Source organism: Hoplias malabaricus, chromosome 6 (assembly GCF_029633855.1).
Source record: "Hoplias malabaricus isolate fHopMal1 chromosome 6, fHopMal1.hap1, whole genome shotgun sequence".
Classification (NCBI taxonomy): Eukaryota; Metazoa; Chordata; class Actinopteri; order Characiformes; family Erythrinidae; genus Hoplias; species Hoplias malabaricus.
Window position 1 is genome coordinate 6,587,343 of NC_089805.1, and position 23,623 is coordinate 6,610,965.

Sequence of the window (23,623 nt, forward strand, 5' to 3'; positions counted from 1 at the left end):
CACTCTATGTGTTCTCCCTGTTTCTGCGTGGGTTTCCTCCGGGTGACTGTCTGTGAGGAGTGTGGTGTGTTCTCCCTGTTTCTGCGTGGGTTTCCTCCGGGTGACTGTCTGTGAGGAGTTTGGTGTGTTCTCCCTGTGTCTGCGTGGGTTTCCTCCGGGTGACTGTCTGTGAAGATTTGGTGTGTTCTCCCTGTGTCTGTGTGGGTTCCCTCCGGGTGCTCCGGTTTCCTCCCACAGTCCAAAAACACACATTGGTAGGTGGATTGGCGACTCAAAAGTGTCCGTAGGTGTGAGTGAATGTGTGTGTGTCTGTGTTGCCCTGTGAAGGACTGGCGCCCCCACCAGGGTGTGTTCCCGCCTTGTGCCCAATGATTCCAGGTAGGCTCTGGACCCACCGCGCCCCTGAACTGGAAAAGCGCTTACAGACAATGAATGAATGATTTTTCATCTCGTGTTAGTTGCGCTTAATTGAAATGTCAGTCAGTTTTATGAAGTGAAGCTCAAAGGTCTGAGTTAGTGTTGGATGCACCTTTGGATTTCAAAGTAGCATTCATTTGCCAATAGGGATATTTATTTAATTATGTGTCCTTGTCCCACAGCACGTATGAGTGAAACTGATACAATGACTCTGACCCAGATTTGACACCTGGTACTCCAAGAATATTCTGTGTTTTGTGTGTGTGTGTGTGTGTGTGTGTGGGGGCATGGTGTGTGTGTGTGTGTGTGTGTGTAGGCATGGTGTGTGCTTCCATGAAATACACACTATTTCAGATACCTTTGAGACCACCTTTTATTTCTTTAATTTCCATTCAAAAAGAACAAGGTATTCAGGTAAAAGATTGTCCGATGACGTAAGGCAGAGGAAATCAATGGAAAATATGTTAAAAAAATCCTAAAACTTTGTTCAAAAAATCAATATAGGCTCCTAACTATAGCACCAAGTCAGATAAATAGATTAAGGTCTGCTTTTGCTGCGGGTCTGTTGTTTCTGTTCATTCTTCCACTATGAGAAGACAACACTATGGGCTTACAAAGTTGTAAACAAGGTGTCTAAGCCCATTTCTGCTGAAAATGTATTTAATTACAGGTTAGTTCTAGAGTTTAGTACATTACATCTCATAAATTCCTGTTATGAAGCTTGTGAAATACAGTCCCTGCTTCATAAATATATTCATGTCTGTATGGCTCAGTGACTTATAGACAGCTGTTAAGCTGTGAATTATGTCTGTTTCAGCTATGTAGCCTGCAGACTCTGTAGCTTTTGCTTCACTCTCTAGCACATTTTGCTATAGAAGACTGAGACTTGTACTTACGGTATTTGAGCAAACATGATTTCGCTGTTCAAAAACACACAAGTATTTTGTAAATGCCGACTTTACAGAAGGCAGAAATACTTCTGATGTAGGGTAAAGTACTGACACTTTACTTCTGTTGTCCTGCATCTGCATTCATTTGTTACAATTAACCTTGAAGCCTAGTCTCTTTTAGTAGGTCATTAGCAGCTAAATGCTAATAAACTGGTGTCTTCTGTTTGTTGTTGAATCCTGATCGTCTTGGCAGCTGATGGAGAGATGGATGGCTACCTGAGTTCCTCTGGACTTCAAGAGATATCAGAGCAACCCTCCCCTATAAAAAGCTCCACCCCCTCACCTGAAGCAGCAGCTAATGAGACGGTGCATATGGAAGCTCCAGCTGCTGAACCCCAATCCACTGAAGCCCCATGCATTCATACTATACCAGTCCCATCTCTCCGCTTCCCTTCGGTGAGAAGCCACTGTACAGGGGTGGGGCTTAACCTTTAGTGCCTGCTGACCATTCATTCATTAAAATGTTGTACAGTGTTGTTATCAGCAAATTCTTACTATGATTAGATCATTTAATTGTAACAAAATTCTCTTATTTTTTCTCCATTTCTCTCTCTCTCTCTCTCTCTCTCTCTCTCTCTCTCTCTCTCTCTCTCTCTCTCTCACACAGAGCATTGCCGTATCTCAAAATACTGAGCGAGTCCCCTCTTGTGGTACTAGTGGTTTTTCTTCTCCCGTCGACAGGTAACCATAGCAACTCACCTTTGTAGATAGTGGTAAATGTATTCTGTCTATAATTAAGTTTCATTCATAACCACACTGTCTACTGCAGTTGGACAATCCAGGGCTGTTAGAATAGCAGTGAGCTACACTTCCTGCCAGTAAAAATATTCTGCAATCTTTTGTAATAGTGACTTGAATGTGAAAGAATAAGTAAATGCTTGTTATTCTATCTGTAGTTATGCTGATGTAATAGGTGCCCTAAGAAAGCAATAAGAGACCAAGAACTGTTCTCTACCACCCTCAAAGGTGACCAAGCAAACAAACCTGCTTTGTTTGCCTTTAACTGAATATGTTACTTGTCATTGTATCTTGCATTCCAGAAATTGTTCTGGCATATTTCCCTTTTAAAACCTGGCAAGTGACTCAGAATGCTGTTGGGAATTTCTTCCAATGTCTAGAATGTCATTGAATTTCTCTGTCTAAGTTCTATATATTTATACATTATATACAGTCCTGGACAAGTCTGAACTTGTCTTAATATTCATCAGCTTCTTATTCATATAATTTGCTCCACCTAGAAAAGATGCAGCAATGATATTCAGCCACCTCAGCATCACTTAAGGTGGAATGGAAACATGCTCAGTGACCATCTTTTTTTTTCATTTGAATATAGATTCAACACCAGAAAATGATCAATTATTTTAAAGATGAGAGATGACAGGTTAAAACAAACAGCTGAACAACGCCGCGGTAAAACACCGTTATGACTGACTGTTATGACAGTATCTAACTAAATAACCAACACTATTCATGACAATAGCCTAGCAATAAGCTAAACTCAAATGTAGAGGTACCGTTATTCTTGTAAATGTGGTCGAAGTCGAACTCAAATTCATCCGACACTATAAACCTCCGTAATGCAGCTACGTAGCGGAGTATAATCTGAGCCACCGAGTTTAGCAAGTCAAGCTAACGTTAACTAACACCAACTAAAACAGGCAAAGTGAGTGTCCTTACCCTGTTTACCTCCATGTTACAGAGGCTCTTGAACACCTTTCGTTGGTGTCCTTACATGCCCATATTGTTGGAAAAGCGCCAGTGAAATGAGCTACAGATAACGGAGTGAGCGGATGGTCCTTTCCAAAGTGCCCGTTTAAAGTTGACAAATTTAGTCCATTACCTGGATATTTTGGGATCTTTGGGCCATTTGTACACAGATGTCCCACTGTACATTGAATGATTGCATTCAAAAACTACACACCTTTTCGTCATTTTGCATTAAATTAAGTGCAGCTTCTAGAGTTGTTGTCCACCATCTACGTCACAGGCAAGACGCCCATTAGAGTTTCCGAACACCGTTGGGGGGGGGGGGACCAACGGTCTTTTAAACCTTATTCCTTGAATTAGTAAGAAATAACATGTTTTCTGACTATCAATAAACACAAGTTAGGTACTCAAATTCCACTGTATTTATTTGTTTGACACTTTCATAGAGTTGGTGCTTAGCCTTTAATGCTGCAGCAGGGCTCCTGTCAGTCATTAGCAGATTGATGCTATGTTAGTTTTTCCCCATTTGGAAAATTGTTTGACGTCAACATTTGCAAAGAAGGGATATGTGATCAGATCTGTTGGGGGCCAGTGGCTTACTACTTACCCACTGACGGTTGTGCCATGGGTAATGCTCCATTAGAGTGTTCTTCCGCTCTGTGTTGACTCATACGCGCACATATAGACACGGTGGTGACTGCATTAATATGCTCACTGAGCACAGTAGGTTCTTGCTGGTTCAGTATTAAAATTCAATATAAAAAAAAAGATCACAGTTTAACAGGGGTGTGAAATGAGGTCAGACGTGAGTTTTCTGCCAAACCATCTTGCACCTTTTTCTTTCTGAAAGCCTCTTGTCTCAGCAAGGTGAAACATTTTACACATATTTTAACATGGCACCCTGTGCTATATGAAAAAAAAATCTTACAAGAGTAAAAAAGGAACACATTAATTCAGCTTTTCAAACGTGTCATTTTCAACTGTGTTATGAAGGTGATTTCTGGGTGTTAATTTTATGCTAATGACAACTGCTTTCAATGGTGGAAAGTATTTAAGGCTATATTTGTAGCCCTACATTTTCACCTTGTGAGTGTATTGTTACATAAGATACGTGTTAACAACTGTAGAGATATTTGCTGCTCAGTGTGGTGTATAATTACTCTGATGTTATGGCATATACAGTAGCAGAGATTAACTGCATATAGAGTCACGGGTTTGCACTACAGCCACCAAACTTTCACGGCTGGAAGATACATTTACGGGACTTTCAGTGGTACACAGATGTAGAATTAGGAATCTGCAATGTCAGTCTTGCAATGGAAAGTCATTCTGTAATTACTCGCTAGGAAATTGCAGTGTAGTTTACTTTTTACTTACGCACTGCCTGTTATCTTAATCTTATCTTATTGCCCATTAACCACATCAGACAGGAATATTAAGTCTTTTTAAATTAAGATCATATTTATATTTAAATATATGAGAGTTTCAGAAACAGATCTGTTTTAATCAAACTATAATTACATGTTTTTTTTTTTTGCTGTTGTTATCAAAGAACAGTCTGGTCCACACAGTGTTTTACAGCTAAATGCATGAAGGGCAATGAGATCATTTGAGTAAAGTATAAAAGTGGTTGTGTGTGATCGATTTTCTGTGAAATTGTTTGCTTGAATATATTGCAACAGTTTTAAAAATACAGGCACTTGGTCAAATACTATTAGGGCCATCAGGATGTATTGCACATTATCTGTCCTGAGCTCTTGATCTATTCTTTCTTAACAGTTATGCCTCTGATGTGACATCTGGGTTGAGCGATGGTAACGAAGGCCTGTCAGAGATTAGCCCCAAAGGTCCCAACAAACGTACAGGAAGTAAACTGCTGAGGAAAAGAGCTCGCTCACGACTCCGAATTACAGGGGTATGAATCAGTCATGATCTGTGTATCCCCAAAAAACGTGCTTCATTTTTAGTTTAAAATAGTTGACCTTAAATATACTGTTTATGAGAAAGCTACAGAGAATGGGCTTAAGAGACAAATATGAAATATTTTCTCAGCAATCCCTCGTTTCTTAAACGTTTTGTTTATATGATCGTATGTTTAATATAATGTGAATAAATGTATTTATTAAATAAAATATATGTTTTTGTAAATGTGTATAATTACAAAATTAATAGCAAGGTTGAAAACATCAGTGCATTAAAATTAAATAACCTGATCTCACTGTATTTGTTTTTCTCTTGTTCCAAAGCTGTCAGACAAAGTGGACAGAGTGGTGGAGTGTCAGCTTCAAACACACAACAGTAAGATGGTGACATTCAAATTCGATCTGGACGGTGACAACCCTGAGGACATTGCCTCAGTCATGGTGAGCGTAACAGTAATAAACACACTTTATCCAAAGTTATTCATAAGTTAAATGTATCTTAAATCAGTCAATCAGCCAATGTTGCAATTAATTGACCAATTAATGACCATCAGAAATGGGACAGAATCACATGCTGGTTTCTTGCAGACTCAACTAAGCCTTGAGATATGAGATGTGAAAGTTAGGACCAGACTTAACGAAGTGAATTAAACAAATGTTAGGTTTAATACGCCTTTATAAAATATACAAAATATATTAATTAATTCATTCATTCATTATCTGTAACCCTTATCCAATTCAGGGTCGTGGTGGGTCCAGAGCCTACCTGGAATCATTGGGTTCAAGGCGGGAACACACCCTGGAGGGGGCGCCAGTCCTTCACAGGGCAACACAGACACACACACACATTCACTCACATACTCACACCTACGGACACTTTTGAGTCGCCAATCCACCTGCCAACGTGTGTTTTTTGGACTGTGGGAGGAAACCGGAGCACCCGGAGGAAACCCACGTGGACACAGGGAGAACACACCAACTCCTCACAGACAGTCACCCGGAGGAAACCCACGTGGACACAGGGAGAACACACCAACTCCTCACAGACAGTCACCCGGAGCGGAAATCGAACCCACAACCTCCAGGCCCCTGGAGCTGTGTGACTGCGACACTACCTGCTGCACCACTGTGCCGCCCCTATACAAAATATACTACACTAAAAAATATTTAAGAAAAATAAGCCTTTCATTATAGAAAAACCTTCAGAAAATTCCCAGAGTTCTCTCCCCTCCTTGAGTCTTTGGAAGTGTCTTAGAATGTCTTTAAGGCAGGTTTAGATTCTGTAGTAAATGTCATGGTAGTACTAGTGCTTCAGCCTCTCCTGCTGCATGATATGAAATAAATCCATACGGCCCGTTATCTCAGTGTATGGTAGTCTTTGGTTGTGTTAGCGTGAAGTCCTAGCATGGTCAGAGCTGGGTTTCAGGAGTGATATCAGGTTGTACTGGAGAAGAATTCATGACAAGTTATAGTGTGTGTTTTGGTTTAAGCCTGTCACTCCTAAATGCGACATCTTATTAGTCTCTCAGAGGAATCCCAGACACACTTCCAGCTCCCATTAACTGACAGCTGACCTTTTTGGTGACGTCTTTTGTCGATCCACAGGTTTACCTCTATGACCTCTTGGCCTGCTGAGTAACATTTCACAGTGTAGCCCGGCCTGAATATTCAAGAAAACCATCTCCATGCGGTTGATAATAGTTTTAAGGAAGATTTTATACAAATACAATGAAACTATTTGTTTGACTGATGCTTGTGTCATTTCAGACTATCCGTAATAACATGGTGTCTATTAATATATTTCTTCAAACTCGTATTTTTTTTGACATTACATGTTATATTTTTAAATACCTGAATCTCATCAGTTTGACAGGGGTTTTGTTTGCGACAGCGACAATCCTTTATTTGGATTCCACTAATATTTCCTTCCTATTATTTTTAATAAGGCACATAATGAGTTCATCCTGCCATCGGAGAAGGAGGGTTTTATCCACCGTATGAGGGAGATTATTCACCGGGCTGAGGCTCTGATGAGAAGGGAGCCGCTGGGGCCTCTGGAGCCTGGAGACTCTGTTCGCCTGCCTTACCTGAGTGGGGCTGGAACCCTATCTGCCTCACAGGTCAGTTATACTCTTAAACTTATTCACAGACTGGTCCACTACAAGTTGAAAACAAAGTGAGGTGATCGCATGCCATCACAAACACACACGTTTTCTGTCAATAAAACCTTGTAAATGCAAAACTTCTGTGTCTTAGAATAGCTAGTATAAATTATATTATCTATAATTATTTATTCATTCATTCATTCATTCATTCATTATCTGTAACCGCCTATCCAATTTAGGGTTGCGGTGGGTCCAGAGCCTACCTGGAATCATTGGGCGCAAGGCGGGAATACACCCTGGAGGGGGCGCCAGTCCTTCACAGGGCAACACACACACACACTCACACATTCACTCACACCTACAGACACTTTTGAGTTGCCAATCCACCTACCAATGTGTGTTTTTGGACTGGGAGGAAACCGGAGCACCCGGAGGAAACCCACGCGGACACAGGGAGAACACACCAAACTCCTCACAGACAATCACCCAGAGGAAACCCACACAGACACAGGGAGAACACACCACACTCCTCACAGACAGTCACCCGGAGGAAACCCATGCAGACACAGGGAGAACACACCACACTCCTCACAGACAGTCACCCGGAGGAAACCCACGCAGACACAGGGAGAACACACCAACTCCTCAAAGTCACCCGGAGCGGGAATCGAACCCACAACCTCCAGGTCCCTGGAGCTGTGTTATCTATAATTAGTAAATAAATAATAAGAATACTGTAGGAATCATATTACTTACTTAAAAACAAAAACAACCAAACAGACAAATAAATGCAATTATTCAAATGACAAAATCTTAATTAAGCGAGAACAGGTCTACATTAATGTCACAGTATCATAAACTATCAGCTACTAATGTGTGTAACAGTAAAAATCATGTTTGCTGTAGAACTGTCTTTGTATCCACGTATATTTCTCGGGTTGTTTTTCTGAACAGTTCACCTTTAGTATCACAGGTTCCACACTAATGGGAAAAGTGGCGCCTTAAGATTAAGTTAAGATGAAAGCAGACACTGTAGGGAAGCATTATGCTGTAATTACTTTCACATGATGGAGTTTCTTTGTGGCAGTGAGTGGTAAAAACACAAAAAACACAAACGACAAAACAAAATATTTTTCTAGCATATTTCCCCCAACGTCTTCCTTTCTCAGGATTCAGTGGAGTTCATAAATAGACCCTGATGAGAAAATGGTGCATTTCATCTCTTAGAAAAACAAAAACGCCATTATCTTGTACAGTTCCTGAGGGGTGTTTTCAAGCTTTAAAGGGTTATTCCTGGTGTAGCCAGCTTTGTGTTCAGAACAGATCTCTCATGGCCCTATATATATTTCTCTGACCTTTATGACCCCAATATTGCTCTGAGTCATAGCTGGTCTCACTATCCTTTCATCTTTCAACCTTTCACACTTACTCTTGCTCTCTCACATATCATTTTTACCGCCACAGGAAACTGTATCCTGAATGTAACTGAGAGGAATTAATTGTGTTTGTTACTTAATGTGCACTGAAGTGATAAGGAGTGTTTTTGTTGCAGAGTGTCTGTTGTGGAGTTATTACATTCAGACTTTTATTAAACTATAAAGTTTCTGGCTGTCAGGGAGACACATAACACTACAGCCTTCTAAAATATCCATTGTATTAAAAGCACAGTAACGTAAACAGTGTATGTAATAGAGTAAACAGTAAATGGCTGCGTTAAAGTGAATTATAACTGGTTTTTGGCAACATAAGAAGCCATGAAAACTAGTTAATTTCAAGGTGGGGAAGTAAAATACAAAGAAACTTGGATGTCGCATTGGTATACCTTGGGCACATTTAAACCGCCACACATCAGGATGACTTTACCTCGCTTTGTTCAGTCATGGAGTGTGTAAATAGTGTTTTACCATGGTGAGCAAATTCGTACCTGGCTTTACATTTTGCAGCTGACTGCTCATAAAGCAACTTGTCATTTGCAAATACTTTATGCATTATTAGAGAGCACAAACCTTTATTAGAGGAACAAACCTTCCACGTGTTATTCATTTCAGGTATAGACTTGTTACAAGCTTTGTCTGTTGGTAAGATACTATATATTTAAGGTCTTCTCTCTCTCTCTGTCTCTCTCTCTCTTTCTCTCTCTCTGTCTGTCTCTCTCTCTCTCTCTCTCTCTCTCTCTTTCTCTCTCTCTGTCTGTCTCTCTCTCTCTGTCTCTCTTTCTCTCTCTCTCTCTGTCTCTCTCTGTCTCTCTCTCTCTGTCTCTCTCTCTCTCTCTCTCTCTCTCTCTCTCTCTCTCGTATGACCTAAAGGACATGGTATTTTTAGAAAATATTTAATGGGTTTTTTTTTTTATGGTACGTTGTATTTTACAGCCCAACCTGCACACACAAGGACTGTCACGGACACACTCCTCCTCATCTCTACCAGGTACCGCAGTTTTAAATAGATAATATATAGACTTTATTTTGATGTTCAAACATTTGAATACAATTTTAGCTATGGTTTCTTCATTGAGGGTTTGCATATCAGTATTGATTTATATATGTTTCACTCCTCAGACTACACTGCTGCCAGTGTGGGCCAGGTGACCCAGGGCTCCTCCCCTGCAGTGGGTGGAGACTATTATCTTGATCCAGATGCAGCTGTTCCAGTGCGTCCACTCCGGTCACAGTCTTTCCACACCTCAGGTATCTCACCTAGTTATACCTGCTAGTAGCCTGACAATCATCCGTCGTTTTTTCTAGGGATGCATAATGATAGGGCTGCTGTAATTATAAATAAGTGTTCCATTTCTCTGTAATGCTTGTTCAGATTACACAAATCCAAGTCAGGTGACCCGTGGCTCCTCCCCTGCATTGGGTGCTGACTTGTATCTCGACCCTGACGCAGGACCACCTGTTCGCCAGCTACGCTCTCAGTCCTTCCACACTACAGGTATCTGTCTATTACCAGTCCACCCCATCCACCCTTTCATCCTTCTATCTCTCCATTCAGTAAACTGAGTAATTTGGCTAAAATGTATTTACATATGGTAATATTATCACCATTCTTAAAGACATTATAACAATATGTACACAATGTAGGAGCGGCTCAGTGTCACAATAGATAGTGTCGCTGTCACACAGCTCCAGCGTCCTGAGGTTATGGTTTCAAGCCCTGCACTGGGTGTCTGTCTGAGAGGAGTTATATGTCCTCCCCGTGTCTATGTAGGCTTCCTTCGGGTGCCCTGGTTTCATCCAATAGTCCAAAAACCCACGTTGGTAGGTGGATTGGCTACTCAAAAGTGTCCATAGGTGTGAGTGTGTGATTGAATGTGTGCTGCACTGTTATGGGCTGGCATCTCCTCTAGGGTGTGTTCCCACCTTGAGCCCAATGAGTCCAGGTGGGCTCCGACAATGAATGATTCACACAATGTTTAAATCACATTTCATTTTAATACTTATTTTAATGGTTATACTTTTTAATAATAACCTTAATTCTTATAAGTTAGACTAGAGAAAGTGTTTCTCAATGTTGTCCTTATGTTATTGTCCTTCCTTCTGCCTTAGGCTTATCTTTACCATATACTCTATATGAAAAATATATTGCTATATCATTCATTATTAACAAAATACAATTGTATTATGTTCCATGTAAGCCACCTGTTCTCCAGTCGAGCCAATGGCATACTTCACCAACTTAAGACTTTTTCTTCAGCATCACACGGTGCACTCAATTAAAAAATACCAGCAGTGTTTCAGCTCAGCTTATTCCCATGTGTTCATTTAAAACAGAAATGGCAATCTCTGAAAACGTGGTAGTGCTGTTTACTGTTGCTGAGCTCAGTTTCCGAGCTGAGTTCTTTGAGCAGTTTGAGCACCTGCTGTGCACATATAATCTGCAGTAAAATGCAGGGTTAATTAGCAGCAGGGCTAAGCTCCACTTGCCTGTTGTTTCTGCGATGTAAACAGAATGAACTAATGTTTTGAGGGTCCAGAGGCTTCATTTACAAAAGTGGAAAGGGTCTCATCCCCTTACTGTAGCTCTCCCTATTAACACTAGTTCACTTCACAGCGGACCGTACTGGGACATTACATTTTACATTGTAATGCAATGTTAATGCAATGTACATGTAATGTACTGTTAACAGGGAATAGGCTTCATTTCCGTGTGTAGTGAGGGGTTACAAACCCTCAAACATATAGAACCTGTAAAATAAAATGTAGAAAAATACTGAAGTATCAATAATTCAATTTCTAAATTTTTGTTATCAACTCTTGGTTCAAAAACACTTGGATGTATGACCCCAATAGAAGGTCCTGTTTAACATTCAGAACACAGCTATGCCTCTATTCAATACGTTGCAATATACAAAAGGCCAAAAGTAATATTGTTAAGAATTCATATTCAGGAATAAGTTTCTTTAATTAATTTTCTCTAGTGCTCTCTGCCAAGGAATTATGTCCAGTAGAATTATGTCTCATAGAGACTGGGACAAGTCCCAGAACCAACCTAAACAAAATAAACTACCGAATACTTTGTCTGAGTATCTGCCAAGCACTTAATATTAAGGCCAAAGTCAAACAAACAACTGTATACAGGCTCTTGAACAATCTCAGTAGGAAAGCTGAGAAAAATGAAATGAAATTTTGACCTTGCCCAATGGTCACCATGCTCAATGCCAAATGTGGGCTAGAGCAATATAAATCTAGTATCTCTCACCAGAACTGTATACTCTCTCTCTTTCTCTCTGTCATCACACATGGCCTCTAAAGCAGTTTGAATACATCAGTTGATTATTTCAGAGACTGTAGCAATGAAAGTGGTTCTTATTGAGCAGTATTCTATTTTCTTCAATCCTGTGAGTGAACCCTTAGGCTTTAGAGACAGACAGAACCATCAGTGTCTCTATCTCCCCCAGCACTGCGATAGGCCGATCAAAACATCCTCGTCTCCATAGAGACCACAGTTTGACGCCAGCGCTGAACCCTGGCGATAGTGACGCTGGATGGTTTTGATGTGTTTGACACCTGGAGGTTTGAAGTGGAATCTGCTGATTTGATTAGCGTAGAGAACACAAACACACAGAGGCATGCGGGAAGATGTGGCCAATACTGCTCAGAGAATGAGCCTTTTGCAGTTTCCAGAAAAAGCAAAGAACACTTCCCTTCAGCAGGCTGTTTGTGTTTGTAACTGAACCACAGAGGTTTGCAGCCTAGGCAGTTATAATGCATTTAATGTCCCGTAACCACAGCAGCAACAAAATTGTGTTGTTATTGGTTATCCACCATAAATATATATAGAGCAATGTTTTGTGTTTTGATATACATAAAATTCACCACAGAGTGCTTTGTAATATTGTATAAACAGTTGGAAAAGAAACCCATTCTACAGACCATTATTGGCTAAATATACCAGAGTATTAGCTAATAGATATTTTGTGTTTACTCAGTCAAAACTTTTACATACTTGGGAAATTTTAAAATGGGCAATGTGATGAGTGTTTGCTTTGGGAATGTCTACTATTGTGAGCAATCACAGTACTCTCTGCTTGCTTACATTCCATGTCTTTTAATGTGGAACGGCTTGTTTTAGGGGAATAATGACTATTGTTTGTATGTAGATGAAGTTCAACTTGTCTTTACGTTTTTATTCACTGTTTGAATTACCACAGAAATTTGTAACTTGAGTTGTTTAGTTTGTATCACTTTCGGTAATGCAGTTAGTCATCTCCTGAATTTGGAGACATTTCCACCTTAATCCGAAACAGCAAAAATACATATATATATTACCCACCTATGGAGCAGTCATGAGCAATATCCTCATTTCGGTTCATGCTTTTCAACGTCATCCCTCCATCGTCAAAAATACCAGCCAGTCTGTCTTTTCACTCATTTACAGACACTGGGGCTTTGTAAACACATTAGACTAGTTTTTAGCATGTAAACAGACTGGAGACCTTACAAATGGTGAGGAAACTTCTACATTATCTTTTGTAATACTGTCCACAAACACCAGTTTGCCATGACATTCATTCATTGTCTGTAATCGCTTATCCAGTTCAGGGTCTGGAGCCTACCCAGAATCACTGGGCACAAGGCAAGAACACACCCTGGAGGGGGCGCCAGTTCTTCACAGAGCAACACACAAATTCACTCAGACCTACGGACACTTTTGAGTCACCAGTCCACTTACCAATATGTGTTTTTGGACTGTGGGAGGAAACCCACGCAGACACAGAGAGAACACACCACACTCCTCACAGACAATCACCTGGAGGAAACCCACGCAGACACAGAGAACACACCACACTCCTCACAGACAGTCACCTGGAGGAAACCCACGCAGACACAGGGAGAACACACCACACTCCTCACAAACAGTCACCCGGTGGAAACCCATGCAGTCACAGGGAGAACACACCAAACTCCTCACAGAGAGTCAGCCGGAGCGGGACTTGATCTCACTACCTCCAGGTCCCTGGAGCTGTGTGACTGCGACACTGTGCCTCCTGCCTTGACATATCACCCTATATAAACTGCTAGTAGTGTTGTCCACAAATTTGAATTCAATCTTTCTGTTCTGTGTTTCTTTTTCAGGCTCCCAACTGCCCTACCGTCCTCCTGCTCCTCAGTACCCACAATTCCCCAATTCAGAATCTCTGCCTATTCTTCTTTCTAACCAGCTATCTGGCCTGCCACCTCAGTTCTCCAACCCACCTTACATGCATAACTCCCCCTACCCCTACTCCTATCTCATCAATCCATCACCCATCAAAGGCTCCATCGGCACACCTCCACTCACCCGAAACCCCAGCAGCTCCAATCTAGCTCCTCCCTCCCAGCAGGTAGGTGACATGACTCCATCTGATGTGCCTCCAAATGCCCCTGCTCCAGGAATATGGCAATCTCAGCAGCCACTCTTGTCCCTGGCCAATGTGCTGTCACTGGCCATGAGCGTGGCACAAACCTTCATGCCCCCCACCTCAATGGCCAGCAACCTACCCCAAGGTTACCTGCCTCCCATGGCCCCCCAGCAAGGCTATGCACCCATGTTTGGAGCCCAGCATCCAGTAGTGGGCCACAGTGAGGCTCCGTACAGCCAAGGGACACCTCTACAAGGGCATGTTATGGATACGTATCAACATCCTGAGGCTAACCCACAAGTCCAGGCCCCCAGACAAGAGCCACAGGAAGACAGTCAAGGTCGGGCTGGGAATGTAAGCTCATTTGCCGCAGCACAAGCAAGCATACTCCCCAGTGCTGTAGAGATCCTAGTACCACCCACAGATGTCAAACAGTCTGTTCCAAACTGCATAAGCCCAGCTGCAGGCTCTCTGTCCAGCCCCCAACCCAGAGAGAAATCTCAACAAATAGAAAGCTCCTCATCGTTCTGCTCCACCAGCAGCTCCCCTGAGTCCTCTACTTCAGGCAGCCCTCAGAACACAGTGAGTGCACTAGTACTCATGTACATACACAATAGCCCACTATGAGCTGTAGAGAACACAGCCCACAAAATGATTTTAATTGACCACTTGTGAATACAGCTCTTTTCAGGAACAAAATCATCCAAATAAGTGCTGATTATTTAATGCTTGGAATATATATACAATTCTATCCCTAAAAACAGAAATACTGATTCTGTGACAGATTGCAGTACACCACAGGAAGTGTAGGTGGCAGAATGTCTTGTGTTATTTTGTTGCATTGAACAGAATTTTGAAAAATGTAGCCAGTGTAAAAGAGAAGGGGACACAGGTTCAATAACGGTTGAACAAGCCAAACCATTCAGCCCTAAATTTAAGGTAGTACTTTCAGCTAGTTTTTGTCCTTTCAAGTTCTTAACTCATAACACACTGAAACAATGACGACTGAATGGGGAACTTTGCTTTACACAATGTGAAGCACATGCAAATTTAAAGCATGCCTCCTGACTTATTCTTTCATACCTCTCCACCCAAACCGGTGTTTAACATGACATGAACGTTGCAGACAAACACTTACCAATGCAGACACATCCTCAAACCACTTCTGTACACATAATGACTATGACACATTTCAGAGCACATGATCTTAACCATCTGGAGCAGAGTGCTGCCATTTTCTCTGCTTCTTCTTCATCTGAAGTGGCTGCTGTTATTCAGTCTCTGATTTTGTGTTTGTGTCTTCTTTTGCCTCCCTCAACCAGGCATCCACACCCTGTCCCAGACCTCCATCCTCTCTAACTGTGTCTGAGGTTGTTGCCAGTGCAGCTAAAGTGAAACTGTCCCCTATAACGGAGGGTAAGACATAAATCCGTATATATTATGCAAGTAATATTATGGCACAGAAGTCACCACTGTTTTATATAGATGGATAGATCATCAGTGAGTTCAGCTATGTTAGGATGCGCCCCTTGTGGACATAGACATGTATTTACATGTGGTTACAGACAAAAATGTTGGATGAGAATTTATCCACAAACTTTTGGCTGTATTGTGTACATTGGCAGCCAGTCTGTGCGGTCTGTTCACACAAACTGGGCCCATAGAGCAAGGTTATCTCTGATAGCCTTCTGCCAGTAAAAACATACCTATGCAAACAAAGAGACACACAAATAATGTAAAGAAGCACAGTCCATTAAGTCTGTTACAGCCTGTCGACTACACAAACAGACGTACATTGACACGTTCACACACTTAGGAAAAACAAATCCACCCACCCACCCCCACACACACACTCACTCAGGTTCCGTCTCCCACTTTAACTTCCTTCCAGCATGTACCTGCTCTGCCTCTTGTTTGTTAAAGCAAGCTTTTGTGATACTCCCCCAGGCCCTCCTGGCTCTGGCAGATAACCAGCTCTGATAAAACTGTCGCTAGAAAAACCTTCCCATCTCCCATCTCCCAGTTAATGATGGAAATTTTGACTTGTAACGTAGTCAAACATTTATCAGACATTTCTAATAATTCTGTTCGTGAAAAAGGGTATATTCACCTTCTCTTCCCTTCTGCTGGTCAGAGAAAGTTTTAGATTATAGGCTGGAACATAGCTGTGAGAATCTGATGACGTCTACCAAATGAGCATGAGTGAATTCAGGTACTGATGTTGGGTGATTGGTTCTGGATCACAGATACCACTCCAGCTCTTACCAAAATTCTTGAATGGCAGCCCATCACGCCTGAAAACACAGGTTCAACAGCCCATTGTAACTGAGACTTGGCACTGGGCTTGGCTTGGTGACCCAAACTAGCTGAATTTTTAAAATTCTTAAAGAGGTTCTTGTCTAAGTAGTATACAGTAATGTGCCGAAGTCTGTAGCAGCCAAAGAATCAGACAGATCTATGCTTTGCATTAAAATGAAGAAGAATGAATTATGTAATAATTAATGTAGAATAAGCGAATACAGTGAAATGTAACGTGAGTTTTTTTTTGTTCTCTTGTACGTATTGTATTTTTATGAACACATGCTTAATGCCCAGGTAAATATTTGTTCAAATCATTTCACCTCTCATGCTCTCATGCAGAAACCATATTACTTTAAAAGACACGGCCTAAGGAGGCCTTATTGTCCTTTAGGTTATGTGAGACTTCTCCCTATAGGTAGAAAACAGAACTGCAGGTTGTTGTTTGTGCTTTTAACTGATACATTCTGTTTGACTTTAATTTATTAGAGATAGTTTATCAGAACTAGAGAGAGCTAGTTTATCAGAAATTCTTCAATAGATGATATCTCCCATTTGGTCAGTTAAAAGACCCTTTTTTTTATTAATAAGAACTGCTGTTATTGTCATATTATTATCATTCATTCATTATCTGTAAGCGCTTATCCAGTTCAGGGTTGCGGTGGGTCCAGAGCCTACCTGGAATCATTGGGCGCAAGGCAGGAATACACCCTGGAGGGGGCGCCAGTCCTTCACAGGGCAACACACACACACACTGACACTTTTGAGTCGCCAATCCACCTACCAACTTGTGTTTTTGGACTGTGGGAGGAAACCGGAGCACCCGGAGGAAACCCACGCAGACACAGGTAGAACACACCACACTCCTCACAGACAGTCACCCGGAGCGGGAATCGAACCTACAACCTCCCGCTCCCTGGAGCTGTGTGACTGCGACACTACCTGCTGCACCACCATGCCAACCCATATTATTATTATTATCATTTTACATTTACACATATACTACACTTAGGCATCTTTACCAATAGTTTAAAAAAATTACTTATTTATACTAATACATTTACTTAACATGTATTAATATAACTTCTAACAAACCAATATTAACAATATTTTAGATTAGTTTAAACCTATAATAATAGTAATAAATAGTGCTTATAAAGCAATTTTCAATGACACAAAGACTTTGATTGGATTAGAAATTAATGTAAAAGACAAAAACATAAGACAACTGGATAACAGTGACATGTCACACAACTCAAGAACAAGGAGTAAATTACAATGTCAAGTTTCAGGAAAGAGGGGAGATATATGAAAGAGAAAAGATGTGTTTTAAATTTGTAAATGTGTGATGGGAGAGAGTTCCAGAGGTGTGGAGGGAGACATTTTAAATACGCTTTACATAATCTTCTCCCGTTACGCATTTTACAACGTATTTATGTGCATCTTATGTATGAAATCTATGGCAAATGTTTAGCAGAACAACAATAACAAACCTAGATTCATAATAGTTTATTATACTGACTCATTTACTAAATTTTCCATATACATTAATCATTTGTGACCATTGTTTTATCTTCAGAGAAAAAACCCTCCATCACTGTGGGACGTTTCCAGGTCAGTCCTAGCATTGAGATCGAAACACCTGCACCTCCCAAGCCACAGCCACCAATACCTCCACCAGCCAACAGCAACCAATCAGAGAGCAGCACTGAGGAGGAAGAGGAGGAGGCCGAATCAGAAGCCAGCTTTAGCACAGTCACTGTGTCTCCGCCTAACCAAGTGCCTTTTGAGCCCTTAAATGAGTCCTGCAGTGGTCCCGGAGGAGCTGGGAACGTGGAGAGTAAAGAGGCGGAGGCAGAAGATGGTGAAGGAGGTGAGGAGGAGACAAGAGAAGGCGAGACAAGGCAGAGGAGGATAAGTGTGAGCCTTTGGGAGGGTCTGGCAGGAGGGTCTCCGATCGGGAACGTGAACCAGCCGTGGATCAGCTACACTCGCAGTGCCTCGTATGCCAGCAGTGATGAGACGGAAAGCGAGGATGATGAAATGTGGGAGGAACTTCAGGAGCTCAGAGAGAGGTGAGATACAGCCCTGAGCTCAGCAGTACGACAGCAATGTTTCCTTGAGTTTCACATCTCATGGGTTCAAGCCCCGCTCCGGGTGACTGTCTGTGAGGAGTTTGGTATGTTCTCCCTGTGTCTGCATGGGTTTCCTCCAGGTGCTCCTGGTCCAAAAACACATGTTGATAGGTGGATTGGCTACTCAAAAGTGTCCATACGTATAAGTGAGTGTGTGTTCCAGGGTGTGCTCCCAGCCTTGCATCCAGTGATTCTGTGTCACCCACCGTGACACTGAACTGGATAAGTGATTACAGACAATGAATGAATGGTTATTTAATATGTGTATATGTCTTTTTGTCCCTGTAATGTATGCCCAGTAATCAATCTCTCTCTCTCTCTCTCTCTCTGTCTCTCTCTCTCTCTCTCTCTGTCTCTCTCTCTCTCTGTCTCTCTCTCTCTCTCTCTGTCTCTCTCTCTCTCTCTCTCTCTCTCTCTCTCTCTCTGTCTGTCTCTCTTTCTATCTGTCTCTGTGTGTCTCTCTCTCTGTCCCTCTCTCTCTCTCTCTGTCCCTCTCTCTCTCTCTCTCTCTCTCTCTCTCTCTCTCTCTCTCTCTCTCTGTCTCTGTCTCTCTCTCTCTCTCTCTCTCTCTCTGTCTCTCTTTCTATCTGTCTCTGTCTCTCTCTCTCTCTCTCACTCACTCTCTCACTCACTCAGACACCTGTCTGAGGTCCAGGCTCTCCAGGCCTCTCAGAAGCGGGAGATTGAGGAGTTGTATGAGCGGATGGGAAAGGTTCCTCCTCCAGGGATTGTGTCTCCAGCGGCTATGCTTTCCAGCCGTCAGAGGCGTCTCTCCAAGAGCGGGGGATATCCTTCCTCCTCTCGCAGAAACAGCCTACAGAGGCTCGACATACTGCCCACTACAGGTAACTCTTACACACAAACACACAAAATGAAGATATAAATATACAAATAATATTTAAATAAATGAGTAAGCAAACAAAGTAAACGATGAGCTAATAAAGCAGACAAATACATACATTTTATATTTTATTATTTGACTGTCTGTACAACAAAACATATGAGTAGGAATGCCCTTGTCTAATCACACAAAAAACGTCACAGCGCGTCAAACAGAAAGGAAAGCTTTGTGTATTTTTATACACTGATAGAAACCCATAAGAAAACAGAGAGATCTAATTCTGCCAAATGTGCTGGGGAGAGACTTAAAGTGGAAAAGACAAAGTCTCTGAACGTATTCTCTTCAAGACCTTTATTTTGTAGAGTTAAGACTGGTGGCTCTCTTTCAGGCATCATGAGGAAGAATTCAGTGAGTGGCAGCAGCAGCGGCTCTCAGGAGCGAGCAACTAAAGGAGTGACCTTTGCTTCTGACTATGCCAAAGTGGTGAGAGTCACTCACAAATCATTTCATAAATGGAGGGTCAAAACCAAGCTCCATGTTCATGCTCAAAATAGTAGTGATTAAAATATTGGAACAGCAATCCATCATTCAGTGACTTTCCTCAAATGGCTTTTTAGATGCAAAGCACCACATAGAATTGGCTTGTAACTAACTCACTCACTCACTCACTCCCTTTTAACAAATTATTCCTCAAGCGACGATATTTAGTGTTTAAATGTTTAAAGAGTGATTAATATTTAGTCCTTTCTATATTTTCCAGTGATCTCACATCTGACCCTGCCTCCCTTTGCTGACCTCTGCTGACGGATGTGATGTTCTAGCCTTCTCTGTCAGTCAATAGCACAGCCCAGATGCCTCCAGTCCTTGAAATGCTACGTAGAGGGCACTAGTGAATGTGAATTCTGAATGGAAGCATGGAAGAAGGTACACATTACAGGCACATGTGGTCTTCAGGACTCTGAGAGTGCCATTTGGGAGTGGGCATGCCTCTCGGAAAAGAGCAGGAGCAGCATAGCTTCCTTTCCAAACATCTTAAAGCCCTTCAGCTTGGTCAACTGACATCCGTGGCATGTTTCTGCGCAGTGAAGATGTCATTAAGCAGCTTGTTCTTATCTGATTTTACCGTTTTAACCATTTTAAAACAAACACCGCACAATCAGAAAGTCGATTTGTTGTGTGTCTGTTTTTATGGAGCAATGGAGCCCCCTGCTGGTGGGGCAGCTGAAGTTCATCTCTGTCCAAATGTGGTGGATGTCCAGTGATCGGCCTTGGTGAGACAATGAAGATGAAGATAATCAAAACCCTGCCATATTTTCAGTTGTGTACCAAAATGAGATGTTTTTGAATGTTTGTTTGTTTTTATTGGATCACAGAACAAATGTTACTCCAGTTTTGAGATTGTTTTGCACTTACATTTAAACTTGCACAAAGCCGTTTTGTTTAACTCCTGATTTTTTAAAATCAATTATAAAAATCACGTTTACTCTTGAGTGTTTGATAACAGCCCTCTGAGTGCATTGTGTTCTTTTTTTGAAACAACCAAACTAAGAAAAAAATAATAATTCTGTCTTCTGGAAAGACTTGAGGCTAGAAACATTTAGGTGAGGATCTGATGGCATTCAGCCTTGAGCATGTTAGCGAGGTCAGGTACCGATGCCCCACGATTAGTTCTGGCTCTGACAAACACTGCTCCATCTCATTCTAGAGAACACAGCTCCACAGCCCAGTACTTGGAGGATTGATACTTCCCTTGCCAGCACTTGGCATTGACTGTGGTGACATTAAACATCAGCCAAACAGCCTTCCCATGCTTTTGTGTGGAGATTATACAAATGAACGTGTGTGTCAACAGTGGGTGTATCCACTGTATTAAAGATATAGAAATGCATTATAAAGGGTGTCTACAAGCTTTGGGACATGTGGTTTATAATGAAGAAATTTTTGGTAACACTTTAAATTACAGCCGGCTGATTACTGGGTAAGTACAGAGTATGTACCTGTTAAGTACGGTGTAAGAAAATGTAAGTACAGAGTAAGTAAAGGGTATGATACTAGAAATATGTGGTTATTACTTGGTATATCTAACAAACACCTCACAAATAAGGCATGTAACAATGTTCTGAATCTATTGTACTTCTAAGCATAATTATAGATTACAAAACTGAATTAGGGTGGCACCGTGGCGCAGCAGGTAGATGTCGCAGTCACACAGCTCCAGGGACCTGGAGGTTGTGGGTTTGAGTCCTGCTCCGGGTGACTGTCTGTGAGGAGTGTGGTGTGTTCTCCCCGTGTCTGCGTGGGTTTCCTCCGGGTGACTGTCTGTGAGGAGTGTGGTGTGTTCTCCCCGTGTCTGCGTGGGTTTCCTCCGGGTGACTGTCTGTGAGGAGTGTGGTGTGTTCTCCCTGTGTCTGTGTGGGTTTCATCCGGGTGACTGTCTGTGAGGAGTGTGGTGTGTTCTCCCCGTGTCTGTGTGGGTTTCCTCCGGGTGACTGTCTGTGAGGAGTGTGGTGTGTTCTCCCCGTGTCTGCGTGGGTTTCCTCCGGGTGACTGTCTGTGAGGAGTGTGGTGTGTTCTCCCCGTGTCTGCGTGGGTTTCCTCCGGGTGACTGTCTGTGAAGAGTGTGGTGTGTTCTCCCTGTGTCTGCGTGGGTTTCCTCCGGGTGACTGTCTGTGAGGAGTGTGGTGTGTTCTCCCCGTGTCTGCGTGGGTTTCCTCCGGGTGACTGTCTGTGAGGAGTGTGGTGTGTTCTCCCCGTGTCCGCGTGGGTTTCCTCCGGGTGACTGTCTGTGAGGAGTGTGGTTTGTTCTCCCTGTGTCTGTGTGGGTTTCCTCCCAGGAGTTAGGTTGGATTGGAGACTCAAAGTGTCCATAGGTGTGAGTGTGTGTTGCCCTGTGAAGGACTGGCGCCCCCTCCAGGGTGTGTTCCTTCCTTGTGCCCAGTTATTCCGGGTAGGCTCCGGACCCTCCACGAATTGAATAAGGGTTACAGATAATGAATGAATGAAACTGAATTAAAATTATGACATCAAGTGACTATTAATGTATTTTTATATAAATAACTAATGAAGCAACTATTTGGAATACACTGTAGTTCTGAATGTAATTAGAGATTCTTTAAAATTATATACAATGCACCTACAGAGAAGGTCAGTTACTTTCATTACAGGCACGAGCAGAGTTTCATAGTGCTTTGTACTGATTAGGTTCAGGATGTGATTTACCACAATCATCATCACATACTCAAGAGATACCCTGTTTAGCCGATATGTACTGAGGCATTATACGTACGTAGCTGACTTATGAGGAAATGCTGAAATTAATTGTAAGATACTCAGTAATATCATGCCCTTTACTTACTCAGTACTTATTTTATCTTACGACTTACTCAACAGGCGCTTACTCTGCACTTACCCAGTGATTAGTGGGCTGTATTTTTTTTTCTTTTTTTAGTATCTATTGGTGAAAGGACCAATAGCATGGAATCATTTGTTATGTTAATATAGACTAATTAAATGAGCATTTTGGACACACCAGGTTTTATGACTGCTATGATATGGTAATTGTATTAGCTTTTGTATTTTCATGACGTTGAAGCTAGAACCAAATATGATTAAATCCACATTGGTGTGAATTTTAAGGTCAAGAAAATCGTTTTAAAAATGCCTTTAAGCGTACGCATAACACTTTTGAGCCTCTTCTGTGTTAAAGAATGTTTCCTTGGTAGGCTGCTGTAGCAACGGAAATGTGATATTAAAGTTTCAGGCATCGCTCGCTGTGGTCGTTTTCCTTATTCACAAACTGACACAATGCACTTTCCTCAGCCTGTACATGCCACACTCTCTGTAAATAGAAGTGCAATTAGATGTGAAATGCAGTGAGCTGTGTAGGTGTCCTGCCTTTGTAAATTAATGTAACACGTGTAAAATGAATGTGATAAAAGAAAAAAAATGAAATTTAAACTGTGAAATCTTAACTGATGCCTTAAAGTGTCACAGAGATGACGTATAACAGACATTTAGAGAAAACTGTATTATATTTCACAAAAGAAAACAATGTTCATCTGCCAAACAGACTTTGTGCCTTTCTTTTTTTTGTACTCTTAATGTTTAACTCCTGTTCAGAGGCAATGATTGTAAATAATTATCATTAAAAATTGATGTTAAATCTAAACCTGTCTCTATTCTAATCTTAATTAATCAATACTCAGAGCACTTTCAGCTCTGACGATACAGGTGCATTTTCTAGTTCTAAAATAACAATTGTGTTGCTTTGCATACATTGTTAACCCCTTTTCATCCTGTTCTTTCATGGTCAGGACCACCACAGAGCTGTGCTACAGGTGCTGGTATGTTGGTGTGTGTTGTGGATGTATGAGTGGATCAGATACAGCAGAGCTGCTAGAGTTTGTA

General features: G+C 41.7%; 1 protein-coding gene across 3 annotated transcripts in view; it reads left to right on the top strand.

The window, feature by feature from the left end:
- wnk4b (WNK lysine deficient protein kinase 4b) overlaps positions 1-21,719 on the top strand; it is a 66,695-nt gene extending 44,976 nt beyond the window's left edge. For 2 of the 3 annotated variants that reach the window (XM_066674442.1, XM_066674444.1), the window contains 14 exons: positions 1,561-1,763; positions 1,975-2,048; positions 4,854-4,989; positions 5,321-5,437; positions 6,943-7,116; positions 9,471-9,525; positions 9,657-9,785; positions 9,910-10,032; positions 13,677-14,524; positions 15,265-15,358; positions 17,820-18,315; positions 19,012-19,220; positions 19,605-19,699; positions 19,977-21,719. In XM_066674442.1, the coding sequence (XP_066530539.1) occupies positions 1,561-1,763; positions 1,975-2,048; positions 4,854-4,989; positions 5,321-5,437; positions 6,943-7,116; positions 9,471-9,525; positions 9,657-9,785; positions 9,910-10,032; positions 13,677-14,524; positions 15,265-15,358; positions 17,820-18,315; positions 19,012-19,220; positions 19,605-19,699; positions 19,977-19,979 (2,756 nt within the window). In that variant the 3' untranslated portion in view covers positions 19,980-21,719. The remainder of the gene's footprint in view (positions 1-1,560; positions 1,764-1,974; positions 2,049-4,853; positions 4,990-5,320; positions 5,438-6,942; positions 7,117-9,470; positions 9,526-9,656; positions 9,786-9,909; positions 10,033-13,676; positions 14,525-15,264; positions 15,359-17,819; positions 18,316-19,011; positions 19,221-19,604; positions 19,700-19,976) is intronic. The other variant, XM_066674443.1, reaches the window with a different exon arrangement.
- The last annotated feature ends 1,904 nt before the right edge of the window (positions 21,720-23,623 follow it).